Source organism: Solea senegalensis, linkage group LG11, assembly GCF_019176455.1.
Source record: "Solea senegalensis isolate Sse05_10M linkage group LG11, IFAPA_SoseM_1, whole genome shotgun sequence".
NCBI lineage: Eukaryota > Metazoa > Chordata > Actinopteri > Pleuronectiformes > Soleidae > Solea > Solea senegalensis.
This window is the reverse complement of record NC_058031.1, coordinates 6022944-6047439: the sequence shown is the minus strand read 5'-3', so window position 1 is coordinate 6047439 and position 24496 is coordinate 6022944. Positions and strand designations below refer to the sequence as shown.

The following is a 24496-nucleotide window of genomic DNA, read 5'->3' as shown; positions in this document are numbered from 1 at the left end:
ACCTCCACCTCTCTGTGGCATTAGACCACTTTAAAATGTCTGGTCCATCCCCTCAAATGGCTGGGGCTGGAGAAAAGTACCACAACGGTTATCTGAGGTTGCAAACAATGAATCCAAATTGCTGCTGAGACACAGAGCTGCCCAGAGCAGACTGTGTGGTTTGTCACTCAAGAAAAAAATAAGTTCTCTTTCAGTGGTTCTGGTAAAATAAAATAAAATAAAATAAAAAAAAGGAGCTCTATGTCTAATTCTGGTATACTTTAAATACTGCCAACGAAAACCATACTCACAAAGTCCCCAAGCCGTCGTAAACATCCTTACTTTATGTATCTGCTCTTTAAACGCTGTCACTTACAGCTGGAGTGTGCAAAACCAGCCATAAAAGTGTATACCTGTATGAGTGTCATACTACGCACAGCCTTTCCCAGCCACAAGCTGTTATGAGAGACACACAGTCAGACAGACACGGATTCATCGATGCGCGGAATCTTGCCTGTCCTGGTGGCACTGATTGATTGTATCGCTTCATGTCCCCTTTTCTTGTTTAGCGCTAATCGAATGTAATTCCCCGCTCGCACCACTCCATCAAATCAGACAGTGGAGTGTGTGCCGGCTGACACGGGCAAAGAGGTGGGGATGATTATGATATTAATGCGGAGGGGGGTCTGAGGGGGAACTTCATTTGTCCTGTTTCCTGCCACAAACGCAGAGAGGGGTCAATAGCTTCTCCCGCGTTTTCCTACTCTAAAGAGCAGGAGAGAGGGATGAGATAATGAAATGACTAGTAAGGCAGGAGGGAATGCTGACGACCTTGTTTCTTCACAGCTATCACTTTCTCCCTCTTACCTTCCTCAGCTTGGGCCACTTTGCTCCAGTCTTGGTCTCACATAAATACATTATTAATAACGCCATTCGTTGCAGTTGCTTTTTTTTTTTTTAGTTATAACATCAGTCCTTCGGAGTATAATGACGATAGAAGCACTTGAATTAGTGTCATGTCGGTGAATGAGTTGTAACTGTTGTCCCTGAGATCATTCGGGTACTATTACGCACTATTTCAGCCATTTTAATTCACGGAATTATTCAAGGGTTACCTAACTGGAGAGGCAGAGGGATAACTCTGTGTTTAAACAGAACTCAGTGCAGGAGGCTGTGAAGTGCTGTCCATGGTGCTGAAAGCCTTTTAACTGTTCACCTAAGCAAAGGCGATTTTTATTCCTGTGTTGATTTATCAAATACCGCCCCGGTAACTTTGAACTGCCATACTATTCAGCCCTCATAACAAGCTCGCCGATCTCCAAAGGTCGATACACCTGGTCAGTGCTGTCAGCAGCTCATGTGCCGGGCCAAACACATGTACTCATCATGTCTCACTCCTGCACAGGATCGGCCCCGCTCCTCTTTATCTCAAGCTAATTGAATGGGAAAAGTTGAGCAGCTCCTTCCCTGTGATGATCCGTCTCAGGTCGGTGTGCAAGCAGGATACAGTAGCTACAGACCCAGAGCGAACATGCCCGCAGGCAAAAGGCAGACAGATGGATTCTTTATATCTACCAGAGGCCTCTATTCATTCGGATCAGTTTAGTTGCTTCTGTGTTGAGCACTGGGAGACAGGTGCCGGATTCAGAGTGGCGCAGGTGATGTGTGATGATGGAGCAGAGCTGTCAGGTCTAGATTCACATCAGATACGTCCAGACTATGCAAGGCTACATAATGAATATTTCACCGAGATAAATCATGGATGAGCCTGGGCAGCGTTCTGTTGATTTCACTGAGAGGGTAGAGAGGCAGGAAAACCTGGTGAGGTTTTGACTGGCTGTCTACAACCTCAGGGCAAACGGAGGCAGTAGAAATATAATTGCCTTTAGCTATGCAGGCTGTTGTTTGTATCAAATGGAAATGCACCTCTACAGAGTATGAGATCAGATTTGTAGCATGTGAATTTGACTCCACCACCTGACATTACTGTTGAAGTCAAAACCTCAACTCCAGACTGGCAGGGGGAATGGTTGCTGTATATGCAATGTGAGTGTGTATTTGTACATTTTCTTAGTGTGTACACGCGGCTGTCTTCGTTGCGCGACTGTTTGTGTATGTGTGTGTGAGGTTTCTGTGCTATGGTGGGAGACCGCGGTGCCCAAACCCCTCTGCCATGAGGAGAACAGCTGTTTCACGAGCATGTCGGGGTGTGAGCCATGTCCCCATGGCCCCCCCTCATCTCCTTCCATTCTCCTCACCATGTGTGTCACACAGATACAGTTCATCTGACATTAACTCCACTCTGTCCACTCTTCACGTGCACATTCAAACACGCCACCCTCTTTTTTTTCCCCTCTCAAAGAGTAAATATGGTGTTAGCTTCTGTGTTGGTCTGCACCCAAAACTCTGAAACCGGAAGCTTGTGACCTCTAAATAAATTGAAGGTTACTTTGGTGCTTAATTAATGGCCCCTGCTGGAGCACTCTCTCTCTCTCTCTCTCTCTCTCTCTCTCTCTCTCCATGTACAATGAAAAGCGAGGGCAGTTGAGCTAAACCCCCAGAGACACGCATAGCCTCTTCTCCTTCTGGCAGACTGATCCGTTCCTTAGTGCCTGCGACCTTTTCTCTAGGCCCGTCGCCTAGCCCACCAGCACGGCCAATTATCACAAATCCCCCGCCGCATTTGTCTTGCCATTTTCACTCTGCGGCCAAAGAGCTGCGCATGGCCATAGACTGCAGCCTCCTAACCAGTCGAAGCCCAGATGGAGAAACAGAGGCCCACAACAGGTATGTGGCGCTTAAATAATTCAGTTATCCTGAAAGGTTAAGGCTCTGCCGGTGCGACAAATTGACATTCATCTCGCTCCAGAGTTATGCACCCCACTTTTAGCAGGAGCAAGCACCTACAGGTTTACATTGTCTGACTTTCAAGATTATTATTGACACCATTTTTCTATATGTTTTTTTACTCTTCCTGCTAGTTTTTTCTTTCGGCCAGCTCGAAACAGAACAGACAACCAGACATTTTCAGATTTCTGCTAATATAGTCGTGTGAATGCTGAGAGAATATTGTGACATCCTGATTTTCTATCGCCTTCTGTGTTGAACCCCTTTGTAGATTTTTAATGCCTTTTCTGTATTAGATACTAACATAATTACTATGCATTGTGTAACTGGCTATGCTTCTTTCTGTTTACTACGGGAGTGGCTGTAGACAGTGTTGTCACGATGCTAGAATTTAATTTAATAACCCAGGAAAACACTGAGGGAAAACAAAACTATAACCTTTGATAAAGATGAGAACAAACAAAACACATCAATGACAACGAGATGTGTGAGTTGTCTGGACTGATAAGAAATAGAGTATCATTTAACTGCAGCTGTTCATTGCTCATCTGTTCAAGCTGGTAAAGTGAGCTGCCACTGTTTGTCCTGCTGCTGGTCAACGTTTCTCAGGTTCAGTCTGGGATCTCGAGAGAAACGTAATAAAACTTTCAGGCACAAACAAATGTGTCATTCTGTTAAATAAGACGGCACTGAGAATTTTTTAGACATTTTTATATAGTGATGATTATTATTATTATTATTTCCTTTTGTAACACCCCCATTCTAGACGATAGCCATGCTGTGCCAGTCTCCAGTCGTGTCAGACTCAGGCGTGATAGCAGAAGAGTGCATGCATCTCCCAGCAGCCCAGAGAACACTGGTCACAGCTAATGACCAGAACTGTCCGATTTGTCCTGCCCTGATTACTCCTCTGAGCCCCAATTAGATGTGGATGAGAACAGACTTCCCAACACAATCACTTGAACGTGTCATAGAGGTAAGGATGAGACAAGGAAGGAAAGGACAGGGGTAAAGAGGGAAGTGTGCGGCGTTCAAGACAGGAGGAGAGGAGCAAAGGGGAAGTGGGCATGAGAGCCCCACTAATATCAGGCCAGAGTCATTCACTCTGCATCCATTCAGTTATTGATCTCAATTCCCCTTTAACCAATCTACGACTCATCAACACATACACACCAACAGCTCTGATTGCAATTTCTATAATTGGCAATTTTCATCGTGAAAATCTGTCTATTTGAGGGCGTTAGCTGCATCTGGTCTGAGGCCGCTTGATTTCTCTGTGGGTTAGAGATGAAGAGACTAAAGTCTGTTTGTGGCAAACGTATAATATAAAGACAAATTGTTGGGCCAGTGTGGTCGAATCGGTTTACTTGTCGAAGTCAATAGGAATGTTCTGGGATCTTATTATGAATAAAAACAATGGCATTTTTTTTGCCTAATTGTCAATAACACTCCCCATTATGAACTTTGTTTTCATCTGTGTCCTCCCTTATGTCCTCCTTTTCATTTCAGTTCCCCTCTGCCTTCTGTTATGGTCTAACCCCTATTCCTCATCCCACCATTCTGTCTGTATTTCTCTCTGCCACTGTGTCTCCCCAGGACTGCTGAGCTTTCTCCCCTCTGCAAGTTTTGAAAGAAATTCTTTCTCTTTTTTTGGCTTGCTCTCATTCTCTCTCAGTAGGGGGCAGTGGAAAAAGTAACTACAAGGGCACATAAAGCCTTCAGAGTCAAACCAGACTTCTTTTAGTCTTTTTTTTGATCTCGATAGATGTCATATTGAACACACATGCACACACACGCACACACAAACACACACACACACACCCCTCTGTGGGATGGCTCGGCTCCTATCTCTGTCTGCTCCCCAACATCTCAAACCTCACCCACGCAAATCTGACAAGACATGGAGATTGAGTGGAGGAGGGCAGAGGGGGAGGAGAGAGGAGAAAAAGCAAAATGGGGAAGGTTAGGAGCAGTAGAATGGCAGGAGGTGCTGGATCGGGTGGAGGTGCTTTGAGAATGGGGGATTAGAGGTAGACGATTAGAGGCAGAAGATGATATCATTTGGTAAGAGATGAGCGGGAGCAAACGAGCAGCGCAAATCACCCGACATTAACGAGCTGCCTCATAAATTACTGCAGCCGAGTGTATGCTTGGAGCTGGATGTGGATAGGGCTACGTAGTGCAAGGGAGGCATAATGGTTGTCTTCATATTGTTTACTGCCCCTTTCCATTGTATATAGGATGTCTCCCATTGCCCCAGAGCCCAATATTGGCCTCCTGTAGCAGCATCAGTAGACGATGCTTCAGAAATAGTAGGAGGCTTTATTCAGCCTGATGATAGCTCCCTAAATGGCATCCTAACCCTCTCCAACTCTAAAAAAAAAGAAAGAAAAGAAAACTACTTCTCGCTGACCATCTCGGATAACTCAGATTTGACAACCAGTTCCTCATCTCTCTGCAGTGTTTACCGCTTATTACAGAAACTGTAGCAAAGCAAAGAATTGGGAGTCATTAAATTATATTAAAATGTTGATTTTCCATGTGATTTTTCTTTTTTTTCCCCCCCTCTTGGTGTAATAAATTCCTTTAAAAAAAAACAAAAAAACTTTAGACAAATTCAGCAGGGGTTGCAGCAGATCATTTGAAATGAACCAGTGTATAAAGCTGAATGTTTCCGGCTGTTCTCCGGGGAACGCAGCCCAGGAGACGCAGGGATAGAGAGACAATCAGGGATGTTAGAATGCTAGACCCACTCTGTTCCTGTTCTCACAGGCAGGTGAGGGAGGTTGAGGGTACAAGGGGAAATGTACATATCTATTTTAGCCAGGAGCGCAGCAGCAGGGGAATGACTTTCATTGGCGGGATTCTAAATATTACATGACTTCCTGATGGCAGTGTGCTGTCTGGATTGGTATTAACCTGTCCGGGCAAATCAGCCATTTACCCTCTCTGTTCGTCTATCCAAATCAACATTTCCTCCATTCATACTTAATTTTCCCTCTTTGCCTCTCTCCGTCCACGCTCACCTGTGTCGTACGCACATTTTCTGCCTTTGGACCACTTGCATGGCATCGCACCTTTTCTCTGTGTACAGTTTGTGCATATGTGGATTTAGTGTGTAGACCTCTGCCAACGTCATATGCAGCCTGGCAGGTGACAAATAGTTTTTTAATTGCTTGCACCAGGAAAATCATTAGTCTCTTCCCTTGCCTTGGTGGGACCAGGCAGGACGTGTGCGTAATAATAATAGCCTCAGTCCTGTTTCCCGCTTCCCGCCTGCTATTTTTAGAGCAAGTATTTTTAGGGCCCTCGTCTGTGTATTGCCAACGGGAGTGTGTGTGTGTGTGTGTGTGTGTGCACGTTTGTGCATCAGTGTGCTGGTGTGTGAGTCCACGCTGAGGTTTGACCAAATGGTCCAGAGGTGCATTTCCTTGCGCGTGAAGGGGGAATGGTGTGTTTGTCAACCCTGTTCCCGCCTCATGAGAGTTTTTCTCATTGCTGCTGCTGTTCCCCAGCTACTGTTAGTGTGCAGTTTGTCTCCGTGTATGTATGTGTGTCTTGCGTGTGCGCGTGTACACCTCTGTGTCTGGCAGGCTCTGGCCTTGGCCATTGTGCTGTAGTGCATTACTGTAGCAATCCACTGACACAGCGACCGGCCAGATGAAGCCGTCCAGTTTATGGAGCAACCTGCAAACTCCAGCTGCTTTTGGTTGGGATTGTGCTTAGAGGTGAGATATAGTATTGATTTTCTCTCCTCTGTGCCCTTGCCATCCCTGCGTAGATATGCACCAGTGCTCAGCATCCATTCACTGACAAAGGGGAGGGGGGGCACAATATAATGTTTATGTGATGATACTGACCCCATTCGTTCCCGTGGAAGAGGAGTAGAATGAGGAGGCTAAAGAGCGGAGAGGAAACTGCAAAATGAGCTGTCAATTTGATTTCTATCTCCAACGATTTCTATTTATTTTGAATTTGAATCGACTTAGTTTGTCTAAGCCATGTTCACACGTGTCCCCAAGATCCACATCTCCCTCCGCAGTCGCTTTTTCTCTTTTACAGCCCAGTAAAATCAAACGCGTGTTAAGTCATCATTATTTTGCGTAACCCCCTATAGCCACGTTGCAGCAGTTGGAGAAGTGGAAGGCCCTTATTATGTGCAAATGTTTAATACATAAGTGATATAACTTCAACATCTTATTAAGCATTGTATAAAAAATATTAGTCTGACCTTTCGTTGAATTTTAAATTTGGTGCTTATAAAATGTTTAAGCAATGAAAAGTGAATTGAACCTTCTAGCCTGTCAGTGTTAATGATACCTTCAGGTGCTCAGTACATCAAACATCCCAGTACCTTGTCCTTGTTTGACACGCACACGCACACACACACACACACACACACACTGTGAGGTCACCTTTGCGGAACAGCACATAGACTTGCATTAATTTACGGTACACGTACCCTAACCCTGTAACATTAATCACTGACCCAAACAAGAGATTCATGTTGTTACCAATTTGGTAACAAACTGTATCCCCGAATAAATCTTGTGAATGGACTTCAACATTGTTGTCCTGGGTCACTTAATTTCCTGGAGATTTGCCTTAACCTTAGCCATAACCCTTAACTTTAATTTAATCCAAAGCCTTAACCACTGACCCCTAAACTGCCCTATCCCTCTCCTCGGGCCCTGTATGTAAAATGTAATGATGTGTAACTGCAGAATGTCACTGAAGAATTACACACGTCAGAGTGAGTGTCAATAAACATCCAAACGTAAACTTCTGTGAACGCGTATAAAGAGTGGAAATGTATTTCACTGCATTTAGAATTGATTACAGAAAAAAATACTAAAAATAGATTTCGTTTTCCCTGTCCTTCTGTATTGCTTTTAACGCCTGGCATTGACAAATTCACATTTTTTTGCTTCTCTTGTCTGTGTGACTCAAAATGGAAGCGTCTCTCCTACGAAGACATGATGAAACTCTATCTGGTGTCACACTTTAAGGAGTGCCAACAGCTGAGAGCCAAGCAGTCATGCTCTGGCAGTCCTGAAAACTGAGGAGACCCCAGTTCTCTTCCCAGATTCATCTCCCCAGCTTTGTTTGACTAAGTAGTGCCATGGTGTTGGTGTTGGAGAGGACTGGAGTGGCAACAGCAGCAGCAACAGCAGTGCAACGTATGCGTGGTTTGCCTGAGCCAGTGGGGCTTGGCACACACAGAGTGGCAGCATATGTTCATGGCCAGCTTCCTTCCTCCTCTTCCTTTTTTTTTGTTGCTGTCTCTCTCCCTCACACTCCACCCCCCCCTGCTCTCTCTTTTTCTGGCTTTGAGCGTCCTTCTCACCTGTGGGAGATATCATAGCACAGAGATCAAAGGGGGGTGTTGAGGATCCCAGCGTCCCCAGAGGACAGCTCACAAGGTCTCACAGCTGTCACATCTGCGTCCTCTAACCGAAACACATGCGTGCACTTCTCTTTGTCAATTTGTCACCTGGCATATGATCAGAGAGCAGTCGCCGCATCAGGTAATGCGTCGCGGCTTTCTGCTTCACTTTTGATGCCTTTCCAAAGGTTGGTCACGAGGACCTCGGCCTGGTCTCTGCCCTACACAAACGCTGGCTGATGTCCAAGCGTGTCAGACTCAAGAAGCATACTATTAACGTAATCGTTGATATGGACAATCATCCTGCTGCAGAGCAAAGGGTTAACTGTGCCCCAGATAGCCCCAACCAGCTGTTTCAGCCTTTTACACCTTCTCTCCTGCTGCCTGCTCTCCTCCCAGCCTCTAAATGAACACTCATTTGCAAGTTAGATAAATCCTTTGAATGTATTATTGATGCAAACAAATTAGCCTGTAGGCCCCAGACAATACCTAATGGAGCCTTGGCTTATGGGTGAGGTAGTTTCCAGCGAGGGCACTGTCGGTGTTCTAGGATTGATGCCTGCTCTTCTGCCCCGTAATTATTTCTCCTACAAATTATTCAGCTGTTCTGATGCAGTTTGGGGTTTAAAGCAGTGCTACTTATTGCTGCCTATATGATTCCAAGCTTCAACCCAGTCAGTCAGCCACATTCATTAGTTTATTAAAGAGAGAGAGAGAGAAAAAAAAAGACACGGGCAATTAGATAACTGGTATAAAGCCACCAAAATGAAGGGATGTGTTATTATTCAAGTTAATGCATGCTGCTCATCATTCACTGGGGTTTATGTTGCTGTTGCTTTTTTCAAGGATATTACCTTATCTTGTTGTACACAGACACATGCACACATTTTAACAGCCTTGTATATAAGCCCGTTCGCGTATTTACAGAGACTCTAGCTGACTCCATTTTGTAAATATGCACTAAAACACTTGGGAGAATGTGTTTGGCTAACACACGCAAAGATATGGATACATATGGACACCTGGACACACACAAACACACACACACAGTGAGGGAGTGTGCGAGAGGGTCTGTGTAATTTATGGTAGGTGACATTAGCATGACAGAAACAGAGGTCGTAAAACCAGCAGAAGAGGAAAAAAAAAAATGAGAGGGGAGATGAGAGAGAAAGGGCGCTATCATACTGTCCTCAGTGATTAGCACCCTGTATTGATCAGAAGAGGGAGGGGAGGGCAGGATGAGAGGGGGAGGGAGAGAAAAGGCCCCAGGACTCGGGGCCCAAATCTCTGGTGGCCTTAGCTCTGTTCTCCTCCTGCAAGCCGACTGTCAGGAGATACATCAAAGAGTTTTATCCTTCCATCTCTCCCATCTGCACACACTCACAAATACACATATCGATGCACACACACACACACACACACACACATTCCTTTGGCCTTTCTTTGAAAAATGCACTATTTGATTACATAATTTCCTCTTTTTGTCCAATGTTTGACATCGTCAATCAAAGCCGATGTGTTATCGCGAGCGTGGGACAGAGAGCAAGGACTTTCCACTGTATTCTCCCAAGGAATGTTTGATATTTTACACAGTGCTAGTGGCTAGTATTTAAGCGTGTCAATGTGTCACACTGATGGACACGTTTTCCCCTGAAAACATGACATGCATACAGTGCTTTTCCTTGTCTCCTGGCACTAACATATCAAACCAAAACTTACAGTCAAACCTATAAATTCTGGTCAGAAAATAGCCTGAATGAATGACACATACAGATAGTGTCAGTCGTGAGGGGCCGCAGGTCTCAAGTATCACACACACACACACACACACACAGAGTCATGATGGTGTCTATGTATTCTCCCCCCAGTATTCAGTGTGTAGGGGAAGTACTTATTACTCTGCGTTCTCCAAGGCCCCGGCCTGTTAATGCATTTTCTCCTCTTACGCTCTTTCCTTTTTTCCCCCCTCCTGCTCCCTCTTGCCTCCTTTTCAGCTGACTCGGAGCTTTGGTAGTCTTATTTGCCTTTCAACCCAGATCAATCTCCATCTTATCTACAGCTCCTGAATCATAAACATTTCATAAGCTCAACCGTGACACTGACAGACGCGGGGTGGTGAGGGTTTGGTGCAAAGTGCCTGTGCAGGCGAGTTGATGCCGGACTTAACCGAGTCCAAAGAAAGCGTCGCAATATCACCCAGTCGAACTCGCGCGCCGCGCGCTACAAACCCCACTGTGCACAGCTGCCGCACTGTCTCGACAAAGGACACACACACACAACCGTGTGCGCTTGTGTGTGGTCACATGTGAACAGACTAGTATATATGTGTGTTTAGTATATGTCTGTGCATGTGGTGCGTGATGTATTATTCATAAAAAGAAGCATTCATCTTAGCGAGACACCTTCAACAATTTGGAGACGTGTTGTGCATAATGGCTTAATGTAGTTGATGCAATTTGGCTCTCCTCTGGATGATTAACACTGGCACCCGGGTCCTCGCTGTGCATTGCCTCTCAAAGTATTAAGTGCTATAAACAATCACTTCCAAGGTAGTTGATGAATATTTCCTCAAATTTATCTGACATCTTCTGATTTAATCTTTCAAAAACACCCCCCCCCCTCCCCCTTTGATTTCTGGCTCACTATTTAGTCCATATCAGAGGGCGCTCAACGGAGTTCAATACTAACAATTTTCAAGGCAAAGGGAGAATGACCTTGGGTTGCTGTGTGTTCCAAAACTGCTCCACTGTCTCTGTGGGGTCTTAATGGAGGATACGCGCTCCCTTTCCTTTGTCTCCTGGTCCCCACCTACAATTTTTGCAAAACAGCAGGTCAAACTTTTACTCTATCTGTGTGTGTGTGTGTGTGCGTGTGTGTGTGCGTGAGAGAGAGAGAGTCCTGCCAACAGTAGAGCAGTCAGCAAAGTGCCACCTCAGCACCTGTGCTTTAATGATTAATACCATATTGATGGTCTCAATTAATTTCCTATTACACCACCAGAAGGCTGCGGTCGCTCTGTCTCTGTCACAGCCCTGTGCTTGTTTTTGGGAAGCCTCTTTGTGGCAGCTGCTGGATGGAGATAGTCTGCTTCTCAACACCTCTCACACGCACACAATTTTACAGACAAACGTACCACACACACACACACACACACACTAGTATCTTATGAAAACAAACACTATTGCCTGCTGTTTTGCTCCTCACGTTTCACACACTTGCACACGGATAAACAAATAAAATGTAACCCTGTCTTTTTTTGTTGTATCGTTTTAAAGGGGGCTTGCTGCGCTCGCTGTTCGGCACTGATCAAAATGTCTCTTTTGATCCCCGGAGAATCAGCTGTAGCACCTCATTGTGCGAGGCTCTGCGGCACTTTTACAAGCCATCGCTCACACTTGATTGTACGACTTTGATAAGCAGAATCCCTTGAATTTTGCATTTGAACCTGGTTTATTACTATGTTTTGTGCCATTTTCTAAAGCATGTGGTTCTTGCATAATCCTTCCCCCTGTTATATTTGTAACAGCGTGTAAGGCGCTCATTTATTCCCATGATGATCTCTCTCTGTCTCTCTCTGAGCTTTGATATGGCAACACATTCCCATGACCTTAACTGTCTGTGGACCTGCTTAACTAGCAGCCAACACTGCCCCTGTAGAGAGACAGGGGAAATGCCTGTGTATGTATGAGGATCAGATTGGCAGACCTCTAATGGCGCCTTTTCTCTCCTTCTCTTCATTACCTTTTCATATCCTATTCACGACTTCTTATCTCTGGCCACTTTGCACTTCACCCCATAAACTCCTCTGTCTCTCTCTAATAATGCACCGTGTTTATCTAAACCTCGTTCTTTCATTTTCTCCAATGCAGCCACACACGCTGTCTTTATTTTTCATTTTTCATGTGCACCCAACACACACCAATGGTTGCTAGGAAACCATTAAAGCGGGGGTTTTTTTTTTGTTGTGTTTTTTTTCCCACGGGCAGACGTTTGATTACTCATTTGTATGGGGTGTAAGCTGTGTGTGTGTGTGTGTGTGTGTGTGAGTGAGAGAGGTCTTGCCAAGCTAAGCTCTGGGGCTGCTCCAGTATCTAACCCAGTCATAATAATGAGCCCCTTACCATGTTTGACAGAGCATACAAGCTAAGCAGTCCTGTGGCCACTGCTGTTGTCACTGCGTGTAGTCTCTTAAAGTATGTTTGCATGTGCGAGGACATATGTGCATATACTATGTGCTCGTAGTCTGAGTCTGTTTTGTGTTACAACCCTCAGCTGCTGTTGTTGTTCAGAATGATGACTGCCAGTTTTACTTATCAGTGCTCAGTGGCCCATTGCTGGGGCAGATATTGGCCAGGTTGGACTGTCTTACTGCTGGACACAAATCAGTCCTCCCTGTGAGTTCCTGTTTAGAAATGCACAAGCCCATCTTGTTTTCCTGCCAGCGCCTATGAAGTCCTGATTTGCTCACAGACATGGACAGAGTCACATAAATAGCCTGTCTTGTCGACTGGCACGGGGAGAAAGAGGACGCACACAAACTAATCAGACTCAACACTGATATGAAAGGGAGTGGGAGCGGACGTGAGTGAGTGGAGAGATGGCATTAGCTCTGTTCGCCGCCTCCTCCAAATGAATTGAGCTGCGTCCTAAGAGGAAGAGATGATCATGAGAGAGCAGGCAAGTGGAACAAAACAAAGGTGTGGTGGAGAGGTATTGCAAGGAGGGGACAAAAAAAAACAAAACAAATAAGAACAGAGCACATGGTTCAATCTTCTCTGTGTCTGAGAGGACTCAATAACGTCTTTCCCTCCCTTTATTCCAGTGTGGCACAGCGTCACCTGGATGGCCACGGAATATTTGGACCTGTGCCATGGGCTTAGTCAAGGCCATTATGGCAGTCAGATAGGCTTCTGATGGCCCTTTCTCTGTTTGCCCCTGGGCAGCATGGCATCTCACATGGGACCACCACAGCTAATGGAGTGGGTAGTGTTCTCTGTAAGGGCTTTAGAAAGAATAAGTGGGCCGTAAACTGTGAGTTGAGTTGTGGCAGCTAAAGGGGCTTCAATGCCTCACTGCCCGGCTTACCGCCTGACTTACTGCCTGCCTGCTTGGCAACCAGAATGCCCCTCCATATTCAGCCATGGAATACTGGCCTTTTGCACATTTATTGTAATTCATGCAGACGCTTGGCACAGCAACAAACACACCCACCTTTTACTGTGGCGCACTGCACAAATAAAATATTTCAAAGCGGGGAGGAGCCACACACAAAAGTAGAAGAGCACTTTTCTTGCACACTCACTCACACAAACATAAAATGTGGATTGCACTCACATATCTGCAAAATTATACCAACAAGTACACAAGTGTGTGCACGCACACCTACACACACACACACACACACAGGCACACTTGCGTTCCCCCCACCCAGAGTGGAGCAGTTCTGCCCCTCTAAGCTGAGTTATTTAAAGCCCCACTTTCAACTCCATCGGAGTGATTATGTGCTACTGAATTAAACATCACAGGCCTCAGCCCCTGGCTTCCTCTGAAAACATGCTCAAACATGCTGGCCTCTTCCTGTTCCTCAAAAGTTCCGAGATGTGCCTTTCATATCTCCCAGCCAGTGCACTAGGTAGTGGAGGTAAGAGGCACTGTGTGAATCTTCTCTAAATCAGGACCCCCTGCGCCACCATCCCTCTCACAGAGTTTGGACAGAAGGGAATTAAGAAACTCTTTCAAACTGAGCCTTACCCTTGGATTGTTACCCACCTCGGCATTGTTTTAGCTTGGCACTCGGGCTGAGTTAGAGTTTGTGGAGCGTTCGGTGCAGCTGAAGGTGAACTGTAGGAGTTGAACGCTGACTCCAGACACCCCAATTAGGATTTCTGTATTCTAATATACCTGGGAACATTTAACCAGAAGATTTTCTCATAAATGACCTGGAGAGAACAGGGGGAAGCAGGTTTACATAGGTGGTTGCTCAGCAACCTAGACAGGTGCTTTAGGCTGTTTGCTGCCAGTTTGACGTGTGTGTGTGTGTGTGTGTGTGTGTGTGTGGCAAAGCACCACCCAGCCACCCCCACATTCTAGAACACACCCGTTGGCAGTGAGCGATAAAGGTTCCAGACAAAAGGAAGACATCTTGTGCCTTGTGGAGGTGAACTTAGAGCGCCACAGAGGCAGCTGACCTTGAAATGAGCAGTAGTGTTTGGGGACAGGCAGGGGAGGGTGGTGTTTAAGAGTGCAACCTCAGTGCCAGAGGCCAGGAGGCTACCTAATGACTGGCACCCTATGCCATCCATCACCATGCCACTGCCAGGCCAACTGCCCCCACACCGCCGAGAGAGCAAGGGCCTCGTACTTACTGAGCGGACCACAGCACACGACTTGAAACAAGCCCCGTGCTTACGAAGGGTTTTCCCGTGTACGCGAGGAACCGCGCAGACATATGCAGAGATGCACATCGCACGGTCTTATATGCATCGCACGCACAGCATGAATATGCAGCCACAGTGGCAGATGCAGTCAGACTCTCGCTCACAGCCCATTGCACTCATTCTGCATGAATACTCATGTACGTACGCCGAGCAATATACAGAAAATCTGCCTCTAGACACTCATTCGCATGCTATTTATAATTTAATGCAGCCAGACACAGATACATACACAAACACTAATATACTAACACACACACCTGTTTATGTCTTGATGCCGACTGTTTGTGATAAAACAAGTGACTGCTCCTCTTTTCACGATATCTCCTTATGCTGCTAGTTTAAGTCTCACTGTCTTCTCCTTTCCTCCTTTGCTTATTTTCACCATTCCTTCCTCAAAGTAAAAATTAAAAAAGGGGTGTGGAGGGGGGTTCCCATACATGAGACCATGTCTGCTCTGCTCTGTCTGGCAGGTTTTGAAGTGCCCCCCCCACCCTTGCACTCCCCATCTCATCCACATTCTGTGAAGCATCCCTCCTCAATTAGGATCCTTTCATGTTAATGGTGTTCTTATCGCTCTGGTGCATGGGTTGTGAAAGCGAGGCCTACTGTTGTCGAGTACAACCGCGGAGCAGAGCCACCCTTCCTGACAACATAAGAGCAGTTACTTTCTGTCCCTAACTATCTGTCTTTCCACGTAGCTCTGTCTCAAACTCTTAATGAGCTATGGTGGGCCGCTGGTGTTGCGGCTAAGCGTTTCCGAGACAGTGGCAGATTGGTACGCGGTGTCGCAGCGGCTTCACACGACGGCGGACACATCACTGCACCACTCATACCTGATTCTCCCTGTACATGTGCTTTGTTCTCAAGTTTCACTTAGTTATAACTTAGCCGCAGCTCAATATGAGCTACATATTCACTGCCTCACATTCATTACAAAATGTAGAAGGTCATTGTGCCTGTCTCCACTGACGTCTAACTCCTTCTCTGTCTTCAGCTCCATTAGTAATTCTCTTTCTCTCATCCTCGACTTTTGGAGTAGAACAGGGTGTATGACTTGAGGACGAGGTAGGCATTCAGAGAGAGATCACAGGAGCACTGGCTGCCTCTTACTGCGTGGGTGCCAGAGAAACCTGTTGCCTGGCTACAACAGCACCTTTATCCTCTGGTTGCGATGGCGATGCCTTGGATAGCACATATGCACGTGTGTGCAAATATGTGTGTGAGTTTTGGCACGCCTGATTTTTTTCCGCGTCGGTCTGTGTGTGTGTGTGTGCTGGTTGCGTGCGCGTCGGCACGTATCGTTTATGTGCACGCGAGGCTTGGTGTATTGTGTTGGTGAGACTGTGGTGGAAGGAGGGGCAGGAAGGCGCTCCACCACCCACTCCGCAGGCCTTCCGCCCCCATGGCTGACTCCCCAAGCCTCTGCTAGTAATTAGCTCAACATCTCTTCCATCTGTTCTTGGGAGGTGCAGTAAACATTAACACAACATAGCAACATCAACATGCCGGCTGGCGGGAGACGTGCTAAGATTGAGGCCTCAACATGTGTATGCAGATATAACTGACATTTATTTATTGAAGTCAAACTTTGATGTTGATGATAATGTTCACATGTTGTACTTTGATTTGCTTGAAGTTCAGAGTTTCATCTGCATCATTCCGAAGAGATACTCCTCCTGAAATTGCTTTTTTTTTTTTTTTAGGCAAGCCTGAATTTTTTTCATTTTTTTGTGTGCCATCTTCATTTGCTCTTCACCAGTAACACATGTACTGAGATTTACACATCTTATCAAATCCCACAAGTGTTCCCTTTACTATAAAATAATAGAGTATATCTTATAGACCTACAAAAGGGTTAAAGCTGCAATGCATAACTTTACTTGATTTTTGTTTATGTTGCTATTGTTCTGCCTCAGCTTGGCCTTCGTGCACAGAAATATGGACACATGTGGATGATATAAACGACAAAAAACATTTATGTCCCCAAACTGCTGAACGACTGTGGTTTTCGAGCAGTAGAATTCACTTCTTAAACTTTTTGTGGGTGCTTCTTTGTTTTCAGACATACACTCCTCCTCAGTGGTGATTTTGGTCTATAAATTCTGGTGGGGCCATGCAGGAAAATCTTATAATGCAATCTAGAAATAGCACATATTGCTGCAAGACCCGGGCAGTGCCCGCCCTTGCTTCAAATCAGCCAATGAGAAGCGCTCTGGGGTTCTGAACCTCAGGCCTCACTGGTGGGGCGCCATTGTTCCTTCTTCTCTTGCTTTACTCGCGCAGTGTTGCTGTTACCTTTATCTGTCTTGTCATAAAACAAATCACTTCCCGTGTTCGGCGCAGAAACGTCATGTCAGGTGACGTGAGATCTCAAAACCGCTGGACTGAGAAACAGGGAACTAATTTGACAGTGATTTGAATGCAACAGGCATTTGTTTATATTCAAAAGTTACAGTTTCACGCTCACGCACACACGTGTACATTCCCAACACATATCGCTAGCAGCTTTCCATCCGTGTCCGCATGCTCAGCACAGACTCTTGCAACTTTATTCTAGTCCACTGCTGAAGTGAAGCTTGCCCGAGAAGTGAAAAAAAAAAAAACACCAAAAAAACTACATTATACAATTAATCAATAAGTTAATGAGATCTAATTTTCTCTGGAAAATAGTATCCAGGCAAAAAAAAAGTTCTTCAAAAAAAAAAAGTTTTTCACCTACTCTTGAATGGAGAACCAGCTCCTGATATTACACTGTGGAAAAAGAAAGCAGCCAGCAGGAAATTAAATTAAATTACCATCCTGATAGATTTATGTGGCACTTTACATTTTCATTGTGTTGCTTTCCTCTCAGAGTGGAGGTGGGCCTGAGTTTGAAGTGAACAGTTAAAGATGATCTGAAGACAAGAGAAAAGCAGCAAAACAAGCGTGGAGAAAGAGAGCGAAAGTTCCACGCGTCATGCGCTTCAGGCCCGCTCCTCACTTCACAACAGAGAGCGTATTACTAAGAGCGTAGCACCGGGACACAGATTAGTTTTGTCTGAATGAGGTGTGAGACTGCCTCGTGCTCGTTTCCTTTGTCTATCGGGCATACTGCATGTGCATGTTTTGTGAAGCAATGTGTGAAAAGGTTACCAACAGCTAGGAGTGTGGGTGTTGGAAGGAGGAGACTGTCGTCATGTATATACAATTGTGTTCAGCTAACCCCTTCAGTGTCTTTTGTGTCTATTATGCTAATGGAAATGTCCTTGCTCGCGTGCATTTATTTGCGTTTGTGCGTTTGCAAGCTGTGCATCTCTGCATATTCACTCTCGATTAAACCCATACATCCACATACATGCATGCGCGCTCATAATCGAATGAAGCAGTTCTACATTTCCCGCTCTCATTGCAAGTAAAGATTGAGGACATCTCTCGGCTATTGACACAGCTGGTTGTGCCATCTGGGTGCGCCGCACACTGTCCTGTGCCATCTCCGTCCTCACAGTGCAGCACTCGTGGCCCCCGTGTCCACACCAATGACAGAGGACAAGGAGAACAGTGAGATAACGCGCCGCAATGTCCAGCTCAGGCAGAAATGGCGAGGGAGTTCATCATCTGTCCTCCTGAGATTGTATATGCCTCCCACTGCTGGAGCTGCCTGGGACTGCACAGACACATCATAGATTGTAGGAGTTGTTGGGATGTTTTTCATTTTTTTTTCTTTCCAACCACACCCCTGTCTGATGAAAGGGAGAAGGGGGTGGGGTGTTCTCACAGATTAATGGTACACACTGAGAGGGAGCACGGACCTACAGTAGCAGTACCTTGATTTATTTGCCACTTAGTACTGATGAAGCTTCAAACTGCAGTAACACACACATGTTGTCACAACATTTTTCTCTATCAAGGTCTTTGTTGGTTTGTCGATGCTTGCGTCTTGTTTAGGTGCGAGTCCTTGCATGTGTGTGAGTGAGTGCGGGTTTTTGTCTGTTTTTTTTATTTCACTTTTTCATCTGATTCTCTCTCTCTCTCTCTCCCCCCCTCTCTCTCCCCCTCCACATACTGTGTACCTGCTTGTGTTTGGCTGTTCTTTGGTGCAACTTTTATTTGTATCCTATGAGTCACTGTGCAGATATTGTACTCTATGCGTGTGTTTGTGTGCTTATGTGGCAGTTGGTTTGCAATAAACAGAAAGTGATAAGGGCAGAAATAGGAACATTCCCCGTGCACATTTTGCCATGCTCAAAGCTTTTCATGATTACAGAAGCAAAGTGACGTTCTTCATACACGCTCAACAATCTTTAAAATGCAGCCTTTTATCCATAAGCTGTCAGTTTAGGGAACAATTCTCAGGCAGGATATTGTTGATTTTGACTTAGTAAATACATGCAGTTAATTTAGGTCATTCACTCACTGTGTGGGAGGACTTGACACATTGCTATAAGTGTGCTATATGTCGTTATCACACATATGTACGTACAATTACATACGTAAAAGAACTGAGCTGTTCTCGGGCTCCGTTCTGCGGCGAGAGGGCTGCCATGCAATGTTTATACTTATGGAACATTTCTGCTTCTCACCAACCAGCTGGCAGGTTCCTCACAGCTGAGCCACAATATCAGAGTGTCACTACCACTCTACTGTTTTGTCTGCGAAGGCTTCTCAGTCATCCAGGTCATAGCCATCGTCAGTGAGTTAGGTGTCAGAAAACCACGCTCCCTGTCAGACTAAGACTATGTTTGTCCTAACGCCGCTGCGCCTCCTCTCTGTTTCCCCGACAGAACCCTGATATTGTGCTCGTCCACTATTTGAATGTTCCAGCCATTGAGGACTGTGGGAAACCATGTGGTCCGATTCTGTGCTCCATCAATACAGACAAGAAGGAGTGGGCCAAGTGGACCAAGGAGGAGCTTATCGGACAGCTCAAACCCATGTGTGAGTGTTTGAATATTATATGCATTTCATCTATTGTGTTGTTGTCACCCTAGTACCTATATATACATATATACATATATATATATATATATATATATATATACATGTATACATGTATACGTATATATTCATAGCCTTTAAAATAAACAGTTGCTGTCTCCCTTTTAGAGGCTTCAGTAGTTTTTATTACATGCATAAAAAGACTAAACATAGTGGCTCTTGTTTTTGTCTGAGGATTTAATGTCCATTCCTATTAGCTGATAGCTGGTACGCTAAGTGCCCTCAGCACCTCAGTCAGAAAGCATCTTTGGCCAGTGTTCCTACAGTCTTATACAGAGTCGGTGCTCCTCCTGGAGCCATCTGCGAGTTACAGGTTAAAGTCCAGCTCTTCCCTTAAACCTTTGGCACCACTCTGGCCAGGCTGAGAGTGAACCTCCTCTCTGGCCCATGAAGGAATTCAAGACAGAGGAGGGCAGCAAGCTGGTTATTGATTCCTGTTTGTGCGTGGGAGCAAGAATGTTTTACTCACCAGAAATCCCCCCTTCCGCCGTTTCTCTGCCCTCTTGTTTTGCTCCCCTCTCAATTGATTGATCCTTGTGGTTATCACTTTTATTAATGCTCTGTGGGGTGCGCTACATGTGTTTTTATGAGTCTTTAGACCTGCCCAAATACTGAGGCAATGTTTTGGAAAAAAAGTCAAGGCTTGTCTGATAATGATAATAGCTAAATGGGGCTTGTGAGGCATTGAAAATCTTTCAGAGAGCTGTTAAGATACCTTTAACAACCAGACTGTGATTCAGGCATGTCTTGCAGGGGCCAGCACGGCTGTGACTGATATTCCGATGGCCAATTATTGGTGATGTGGCCAGGTAAAGAGGGACATGTCAGCAGCTTTACAAGCACATACACGTGTGCTGCTTGCATACTGACAAGGCAGTCCAGAGCATCATCACTGTTATCCTCCTAACTGCTTTGCTTACAATCAGTTTCGGGGCATACTTGAACATAAAGTCTCACCTCAGGACAGAAAGTGAGTAACAACAAGCTACTGTAATCATTGCATTTGTGGCTTAATGTAACAACTAAGCACGATTTGCAGTAATGCGTTAAGTCATTAACTCTGAGGATTGCTGGGACAAAGAGCATGCATGAGATGCCTTCTAGTGGCCAGGCTCGATGGGAGGCTACACAAAGACCAAAAAAAATAAATACATACAAATTTAATTGAATAATTAATTTAAAAATCTGTCCGTTTTTTTGTTTCTATCTTTCTTCTCCTCTGTGTCCCTGTGTCTTCTTTTGAAAAAGCCAACATGTCAACACAAGCTCAGTGATGGAGCAACAGTGCCATCTAGTGGTGCTGTGAGAAACCCCATATAGGAAGCAAACGCTTGCAACTATGCGTATATGAAGCCGTCCTGTATTATTCATGCAATGTTTAATGTTGCATTATACTGTAGCTAATAAAAACACTAAACTAAATATCTATTACTTCTCTGCAGTGGCCCTCAGTGGTTGTATTGATAACTTAACATGACAGCGTTTTCTATTCCCATCATCCAAAATCCTACTTTGTTGTTTGAATATAGTGTAACATCACGCTTTGCATACTTGCATACTCGAAAACACATGCTTACCTTAACGTCATATAGTTTATTTATTTTAGAACACTTTTGCAGTATAATTGCCCTCGTCCATCTCGCTCTCCCCTTATGTTCTTCTCCTCGTGATATTGCAGTACACAAGCTATTTGACACTTCTAATGACACACACACACACACTCAAAACACAATAAAGGAAAAAAAAATGTGTATTTCACGGATCGCCTGAGCTTATTCTATCGCCTCTTATGACAAAAACACACAAACATAATCTCTGCTCTCAGTCACAAAACTTTCACATGCATGGATACCCAAGCGCAGCAGTTTAAATAGCAGTCCAATGAAACATGGCCCTCTCTGACCTTGTCCTCCTTAACGCCCTACAGTGTTTGATGAGAAAGAGAAGAAGCAAAAAGGGCGCGAAGGGGTTAGAGTGTGGCATCACTACTCAGTCACGCTACAGCTCTATAGACAAGGCAGCCAGCTTGATTCACTCTTCGAGTCTAATGCTATAAACACGCAGCAGTCTCCCCAGCTATGCCCCCAGCTCGCTGACAGATAGCCCATGAACGGCTTTAACAAACAGACATAAGGCCTGTCTCCAGGCCACGGAGGAGCAGACCAAGGCATGACAGACAGCACTAGCCATCATGCAAACTATTGCACTCTCTTGTCCCATATAGCGTCCGGTGGTGCAGAGGCAACCAGATGGGATATGCGTGTGTCCTACAGATCAGGACTGTGTTTGTCGTTAGAGCTGTGTGATGCTGCTCATGACAGGATGAATTCATCAGGATGATGATGTGACCGGGTTGCCGCTTGGTGCCTCGGCCGCTGCCGCCATTGGGATTAAGCCTAGTGGCACTGCTTCTGTCATGTCCGCTTTGGAACATAACCCTCCATGAGAAAAGCAAGCAGAGACAGGCAGACACAGTGGTAACTGTACCTCAACAGCCTGCAGTCTCCGGGGGTGACATCCATCTGGATGATGAGGGCTGTGGCAATTCTGACATGAGGGATTGGGGGTGTAGGACAGAGATGAGATTGGTTGGACAAAAAGGGGACGCCAGTGTGTGCCGCATGTAAATTGTCACGTTATAGGTTTATTAAAGAAGAAGAAGAAAAGGTCTGATATTTAAGATTTATGTATTTAAAATAATTCTGGCTGTGTTTAAAGGGGTTATAAATTGGCTTTATGCAATATTAATCTTGTTTTTTGTGAATTTAGAACACAGTGGATTAATTAGTACCGTTACATAAATCCCATTCTTAATTGTCTCATTTGCTTTTAAAAGACAATTTTGCATGACTTTAGTTTTTTTGTTTTAGGTGTGTCATCTTAAATGCAACTAAAATACTTTACTTTATATCACTGAATATTTAATATTTTCTGAATGCGCTCTATCGCTCTCTCAGCTCTCAGAGTCGGATCAATAGAATGGATGTCCTGCAGCCTCCCAGACAATTATTGTGCCAGTGGCCCCTATCACTATTAGTAAAACTAGCATCATCTAATTTTTACTACTTGAATTGCACACTTGTCAGGGAGAGAATAATGACACAAACTACACTGTCAAGGAAGATCTCTAGAGTCTAGACAGAATTATTAGTGAAGTAATTATATCGACATCAGATGAAACTTTTGCTGCCCAGCCTTTCTTCTTTTTTTTTTAGCTTGCTCACTGTAGATTAATGGATGAATCAATCTGACTCTATAATAGATCAAAATGAATCCTGTTTATGTTTTTTATAACCTGCCTCGGTGAATTGTCTGTGGAGTGTGTGCGATCACAGCGGCTCTGCTGATGTCTGCTGGTCACCGGTCTGTAATCTGCCAAAGGATCTTGAAGCTTTCGAGTTAGATCTTCATCATTGTCATCCTCTCATGTTTGCTCGCAGCTTTTATAACTCCGCATTAACTAGTGCTGTCTTTTATCTGCATTACACTCACACTCCGATGCTGTTCCCATCTCCTTTTATCTCATATGCAAAGTAGACATGCACAAAGGAAATTCTCATACTCGCTTTATAAATGAATCTTTCTCCCTTGTACATTTAACCAAATGCAAGGACCTTGGTTAAAACTGACTTGATTTTGTCTGATAGTTCAAATATGCTCCACTTCTGAAAATGTACCTTATTTGCCGGTTGAGAGCCTGAGTACTGCGGCACTCAATGCTGTCTCCTACCACCTTATAGACACTAAAACCACTATCTGTCTCATCACAAGGGTTGGCTGGTAGGCAAGTAGAGCAAAGAAATGTATTAGGCGGTGCAAGCGGAGTGTGACTGAGGCAGGGAGTAGAGCTTTACGGGAGAACAGCTTCTTTCTCCTTTGCTGCAGCAGCCGATGTGGCAGCAGCTATAGGTGATGTTCCTCCCCACGGGTCCCCTGTCAGAACACAGTCATATTTTGGGGTAAGGGTGGAGGTTGGAAGGATTGATGTTGCTGTCACCTTCATCAGCAGTCGCAGTAGGGAGGCAACAGAGCAGACACATGGGAGGGAGAGAGACACAATAGAGAATGAACTGTGAACTACACAAGGCTTGAACTTTACAGGTGAGGTGAGACGGGAGAAAAGCAACTGTTCAGTTCCGGACTAAGGAAACAAGACATGCATGGAAAAGGATAAAAGATGCTGGCGAGTGTAGAGGAGTTGCCACGTGACAGGGAAGACAGATAACAGAGCATGGGAATAGAGAATAGCACGAATGAAACCGAAGGTAATGTCTCAAATTCTACAAATTAGACGACAGTATTATTTAGCCCTTCGGACACTATTGACCAGTGGTTTCCATTCGGGGCAAACCAGAAATATGAGTCTTTTTTTTTGTTATTCTGGCATACTGGCAGATAGACAGTGGACAGAGAGGACAGTGGATGGGGCAGGGGGGGGTTGGTGTGGCTGGTGGTCTGTTAGGCTGGCTGACGTCTCTGTCTCCTCCTCTCTCCTGGCAGTTCATGGCATCAAGTGGACTTGCAGCAATGGGAACAGCAGCTCTGGCTTCTCAGTGGAGCAGCTAGTGCAACAGATTCTGGACAGCCACCAAACTAAGCCACCTCCCCGGACTCACAACTGCCTCTGCACGGGCACCCTGGGTAAGGGCTAGCGAGTGGGATGGCGCTTGTTCTCCAGAGAGAACTTGAAAATTCAATAAGATAAGCAAAAAGGCCATAAAGATACTGTTTGTTATATATGGTAGAGCAGACGAGTTGGTTGAGGTCTTTTACTGGTGGGTGATTTACAGTGAAATCGAGTTTTAGGGTTATTGCCTTTTTTCTTATTTTTCCTTTACTGATAACTGTGTCTGGGCCATATCTGAAATAGCCC

The 24496-nt window shown here is 45.1% G+C and overlaps 1 protein-coding gene across 1 annotated transcript in view; it reads left to right on the top strand.

Annotated features, from left to right (window-relative positions):
- The window catches only part of camta1a (calmodulin binding transcription activator 1a), a 289047-nt gene that overhangs the window by 231061 nt on the left and 33490 nt on the right, over positions 1–24496 (top strand). Inside the window, exons 7-8 of the mRNA XM_044037457.1 lie at positions 19410–19563; positions 24124–24264. Coding sequence (XP_043893392.1) covers positions 19410–19563; positions 24124–24264 — 295 coding nt within the window. The remainder of the gene's footprint in view (positions 1–19409; positions 19564–24123; positions 24265–24496) is intronic.